The 6013-nt window shown below is 37.0% G+C and overlaps 1 protein-coding gene across 1 annotated transcript; it reads right to left on the bottom strand.

Annotated features, from left to right (window-relative positions):
• Positions 1–655: 655 nt before the first annotated feature.
• Positions 656–4316, bottom strand: LOC116200348 (rhamnogalacturonate lyase-like). Its single transcript, XM_031531203.1, has 14 exons — positions 4198–4316; positions 3969–4019; positions 3692–3811; positions 3409–3528; positions 3154–3289; positions 2833–3003; positions 2550–2708; positions 2334–2440; positions 2113–2203; positions 1881–2022; positions 1628–1787; positions 1417–1533; positions 1179–1305; positions 656–892 (listed from the first exon to the last, which is right to left on the bottom strand). The coding sequence occupies exons 1-14, from the start codon at positions 4311–4313 to the stop codon at positions 656–658; spliced, it is 1854 nt and encodes a 617-aa protein (XP_031387063.1). The 5' UTR covers positions 4314–4316.
• Between the last annotated feature and the right edge of the window lie 1697 nt (positions 4317–6013).

The following is a 6013-nucleotide window of genomic DNA, read 5'->3' as shown; positions in this document are numbered from 1 at the left end:
TAATTAAAAAAGGTAAGCCCCATATTTAAACTCACATACAATTATATTATATTCAATTTAATTTTTAATACTAAATTCTCTAAATTATTCATTACTTTTTTAATAATTCAACGGCACAATCATTATACAATCATAACTTTTTCTTAACTATTCATTATTTTTTCATATTTTCTTCATAATTTAACAGCACAATCATTACTAATCTAATTAAAATCAAAACTCAACTCTAAAACTAAATACACCAAAATTTTCTTGTCTTACTTCTTTAATTTTTTTGGTTATATTTGTCTTAGGCCATGCTTTTTATACATGCGACTTGCCAATCAAATTATACTGAAGAAGAACGACAGAGAGCAATACGCTAAAGAGAAATACTGATATTTGACAGCGAACTTTCAATTCAAATTCAATTAGTAATGGGAGAAGTCAAGACATAATGATACATGGCTCCCTCATCATCCTCAAAAATATATTTGAAAGAAATCGTATACATAGCTATATCTTCACTCGAAACCAAGAAGTTGTCAGGTTGTTCTCATCAGCGAGACTTACATGTGCCTCTTTTATAGGCTCATGGTCTTTCTTATATCTCGAAAAAATTGTCAAAAAGTTTGTATAATCAGAGTTCTCCAAAGCAGCTTCCTTCATTTGAAAATCATCGGGGAGGGCCTTCAAAGCGAATGTAGTCGTACATCAACCCCGTGAAAGCACCCCAGGCGCGGGGCTGAGTGAGAGAGAGGGTGTTGGTTCCCAGGCGGAGATAATACCATGGAACTTCGAAGCTGTACAAGTGGTACAGCCCGTGGATCCCGTGTCTCGCTATGGCATTGTCCCACCCTGCTGTCCTCGTCGAAAACTGGGGCCTCCTCCTCCAGGGGTCATTGAACCGCACCTGAAATCGATAAACATTCATGTCCTCGAGCTCAAGTCTACAGCTTATATATATATTGCATATGAATGATTATACAGCGAATGGATGTTACATGCATGACTGCAGGTGTCATGATAACCGAAAGAAATCTGATAAGCCGATCTACTTCCGGCAAAAGATCGAGTGAAGTAATTAGAACTATGCAACTTTAGTAACTATCAGATCGGTTATTAACTATACGAGCTGATATTATTAGTTTGTACAGATTAACAATGTCAATCTATGGAAATGTGAATTACGAGTATACCTGAATCTGAGCTGCCTGGGATGCAGCCACCACAATCTGTAATCTATAGCTTGCCCATGGATATACTCGTGGAAGCTCGAAATTTATAGTCCTTGTAGTTGGCACGAACGTGGAGTTTCCATTATCTCTGCATACGTAGAAGAATCAAAATAATACTTTAGAACCATGAACTAATAATCAAAATTAGGTTCGCTTTGCGAGCTTCTGAGTAAAATTGATCGAGGGAGCTGTTGTATACCTCGTGACGTGAGCAAAGTACCAGTCCTTAGTGTAGTCACTGGCTCCTATGGTATAAACCGGATCACCATCTGGATAGATCTCCGAATACCTTGACCACAGACCGTACTGCCTGAACCTGAAGCCATGAAATAGGGGAAGTTCGAGTTAGGAAACCAATTCTTTATCAGATTGTGCTAGAAGAGTGCTGGATCATGTAAAGTAAACGGAACCTGTCGGGCTTCGAGTTGATGAATAGCTTGTTCACCAGCATCGGGGATGGATCCGGCACGTAAAATTCGTCAGCCTTGCGGTCAGGGATGCCCATTTCCCAAATTGTGGGTCCGTATCTCGGAGGCTCATAGACAATCCCGTCCAATCTTATTTCGGATCCTATTGAAAAAGCATGATAAGGACAGATCTCAATCTGTATTTATTCGAAAACATGATCAGTCGAAACTCAAGAGGCTTTTTATATTGGCGTACCTTCTGTAACGATGATGTTGTCTTCGTATTTGTAGTCTCCGATAAATCCCGGCACCCAAGCGTACAAGTTATAAACACCGGCTCGGATGTTTTTAATCACGAAGTGACCATCTTCATTGGCCCCAGTCCAGAACTGATAGCCCTGAACATTTGAGGGGGGAAACGATGTTGCAATCAGAATCAATTACGCGTGAAAATGAACGAAAATAAAAAGAAAAGATTAAGTACTCACTTTGCCTTCCTGTTGCCATGATCCGACCTCTCCGGGAGCCGCCAGTCCAACATATGCAGAGGCGCCCGGCATATCATTCTCGTTCATGTATCTGAACGACAACAATCAGAAAGTATTAATCAGTTTGAACATAGCTTTATATATATCTTCGCACATGAACTGCACGTCAATGAACGTAATTCACTAAATATCGAAGTTAACTTGGAGAAGTGATCACAAACCTGTCACGGACAAAGAGTTGACCCGAAACAGTGCCCCGTTCACTGGAATGAGGGTAATCTTTCGATCGAGTAAAGTCATATGGCCAACTCTCGGTCTCGATTTTCATCTGAATGGCAAAAAGGCAAAGAAGTTAGAATCAATATGATCAGCAAAATTTTGAGATCATTATATAGACATTCATATACAGCATCAACACACTTATATGTATATATTACCTGATGTTTGGCATCTTCCCAGAGTGATCTGGAAGAGGGATGCTCAGAAGTAGCTGAGTTGATATAGACCATGTAAGGTCCAAACACCTTCTTCCACTCTTCCCCTTCCCCGAATGCTGCATTTATGTCTCTTCCGGCGAAGTGCCTGCTCATGAACATCTATACACGTGCACACGAATAGTAAAGTAGTTAGTCGATCGAGTTGCTGATTTATTACTTGTATCTATGACAAATGTCCGAGTTCGATTTCAAAGGGTCTTTTGTCAGCAGGTGAAGAACTTACATTGAGAAGGACGGGGCCGACGTGGTTGGTGAGCTCTTGCTTCAGCGGGCCAGCTGCATGGAACTCATCGCTTGGTGTGATCATCCAAAAGCCAATCTTCGGGTCATCGCTTATCCACCCGCGCACCTTAGTCTCATCAGTCTCCCCAGAGTACTGGTACTTGTCATCCACCTGAACAAATGTTCGGAAATAATATTAATAGAATGCGTGAAACTCAATCGTCAAAACGATTGGGCGTTAATGATCGATAAATCTTATCAATTACTACAAAGGATATTATAGATGATTCTTATGCAAAGCTCTTGAGCTCTTATTCGATACCTCTCCTTGAAGCTCTGGATTCGATGGATGGGTAATCAGAACAGCTTCTTTATAAGCAAGGGTCTCGCCCCGGCTCCTGTCTTGTTCCGTTGGCATAACTCTCTGCCTGTCATCGGACATAGCCATGAAGTGAAACCTGTACGGAGTACACAAAAATTAAAGAATAACAAATGATTAGTATACGATCAAATTTTAAAAATAAGCCCAAAATTAATGATTTTGAATTCACAAAGAAATTAAGATTAAATCTCATACTTTTGTCCATTGAGTTTGTAGACAACCCTAGCCTGGCCCATCTCAAACGCAGGCCAACCTTCTGGATGCTCAAGTATGGCATACGCATAGAATCCGGAAACATTCCGGCGCATTATGTATCTGCATAGAACGTCAAAGTTAGAGTCGAGTTAATCACAGTATGTTATGCAGAACAATTCGAAAACCAAAATGAGTAACTTATGAAGCGTAGAATCAAAACTCATTATCATTTTTTTTTTCACTCGAATGACGTGTTTTCTATATTTGAACCGATAAATCACACCTCCTGTCAATGATAAGCGGCGACACATAAGAATAGGTTGAGTTCTCCCATGTTCGGACGAACGATATCTCCACGGTGTCTTCTGTTTGGGTTATGATCTCAAATTTCGTTCCGTCAACCCTGCATATTGATATCAACATTGAAGGTAATCTTAGTATGCGTGATAGAAAGAAAAGAAGGGAGAGAAAAAAAAGAATTGTGTTAATAAATGAGAGTGATTAGGGTTTTAGAATGGAAAATTAGATACTTCAATTATTTTGAATAAAAGAAAAATCACCGGTCATATCTGCCTTTTTCTCTTGGCCTATTCCACACCAAGTCCAAGTACCTGAAACCGTGCATGGATTTTAGTACGTACATTGAATATATTATCTATTGTTAACATTAATAAATATAAAAAATATTTTATTAATCACTATTATTATTATTATTACCATAAAATATATTATTATTAAAAGCAAAATTATGTTTTAAAAAAAAAAGGAAAATTTTATGGAGACACAAACCCTCGGTTGCTCTCTTTGTGATGGAATTCGAGTAAATTGTCGATTCCGCCGTGTCTGATGCCAATGACGTCCCCCTGAGGATTGTTGAGTGTCACCTCCACATTCCCATTGTCCATCACCACCTGCCAATAATATACGTACACCCCAATAGTTAATTAGTTGCCGTTAATTTCAATTTTTAGCCTTTTTTTCCTACTAATATTTTTGAATAATCATATTTATAACTTTTATAATATATGTAATTATAAATGGCTGTATTTTGCGCGTCGATCATCACATAAGAAATTTATTTAAGGTGTAGGTTTTTTTTTGGGGGTCAAATTTAAGGTGCAAATTGATATTACGTGATGGTCAGACTCATGTAGCTGGACTGGAGAATTAGGTGGTCGCATTGGCATCAGTGGCATGTGCCAGTGCCCATGCCCATGTCCGTGCCCATGTCCACGACCTTGCCCGGCTCTGGATTTCCTGCATACAATTGCATATGGAGGGCGCGTGAACAGGGGGCCGGCCATGGAAAAAAAAAATGATGAGTCCGTGAAGAGCTATGACAAAAATGAATAGAGAAATCCCTATATTAGTTGATTTATTGTTTATATATACCTATCGGGACTCGATTCACCGTTAACAGGAAGCACGAGAAACAAGAGGAGAGTTGCAGCCACCAGCCACCACGAACCACCGCACGAAGAGCTTCTCTTGCTCGCCATTCTTTCTTTCTTTCTCCGAGGACTCAAAAAAACTGTAGAGGTAGAGAGTGTTGTTGAATGGGGAGGATCAAGACTGACATGTACTTATAGTGTTCATGAAGGCGGTGTCCTGTGTATCGATAGATATGATCTATCAGTTTGTCTCGGTGGATCTATGTATAATCTATCAGTCAGTTTTCGGGATCTAAGAGATTGTGTTTATATGTATTTTATATAATTTGATAATATTGTGAAGGCTTTGCAGATAATTAACTCATTAAACCTTGATTTCTTGGCATGTACATATAGTTTCCCAAAAGCCAATACAATACAATACAATACGAAGAAAACTAAATAAATCATCTGTAAAAAAATATTAGTTATCTATCTTTAAAAAAATTATTTTATAGAAAAATAAATATTAAAATAAAATGTGTGGATTCTCAATAAGTAAATCATAATGCAATACTTCTACATAAAAGTAATTATTTTACGTAAAAAATATAAAAATAATATAACACGCTGAAGTAGTTGATATCCTAACAAAATTCCAATAAAAAATTTAAACTATCGACTCAAAATTCCCGACAAAATATGAGAAGAAAATTAGATTATTTTATATAAATTGTTCTTATATAAAGAAGTCATCTCATTATGACATAGCATATATGGAGTTGAATGAGATCAAATCATCTACCATTTATATCTTGAGCAGGCATTGGAGAGCTCTGAACATAGTAAAAAACTTTCTACTGTGACATCCATCTCAAAAGATGGAATAGGAGAATGGCCTTCATACTTCATTTGAGAATTTCATGATCATTTCTTGTCATAAAATTTGAGTAACATTAAAAAATATACATAGTTAATTGAAAAGAGAGAAACCAAATTCAATAAAAGGAAACATAATTTTTAAAAATCTTTCGTAATATACACATAATGCAATAAAAATATACACATAATATATTTTGTTGTATTTTTCTTTTCCATTTATATATGCACGACTAACGATATAAGATGTATTTACAAAATATATATATATATATATATATTATATATGTTAAACGTATATTATCGTTAGAAAATATAGTCTCCGTAATTTCTTAAAATATAAGATCTAAAAATAG

This window comes from Punica granatum, chromosome 3 (genome assembly GCF_007655135.1).
Source record: "Punica granatum isolate Tunisia-2019 chromosome 3, ASM765513v2, whole genome shotgun sequence".
NCBI classification, from domain to species: Eukaryota; Viridiplantae; Streptophyta; class Magnoliopsida; order Myrtales; family Lythraceae; genus Punica; species Punica granatum.
The sequence above is the reverse complement of the archived record's forward strand: the minus strand, read 5'-3'. Positions and strand labels throughout refer to the sequence as shown.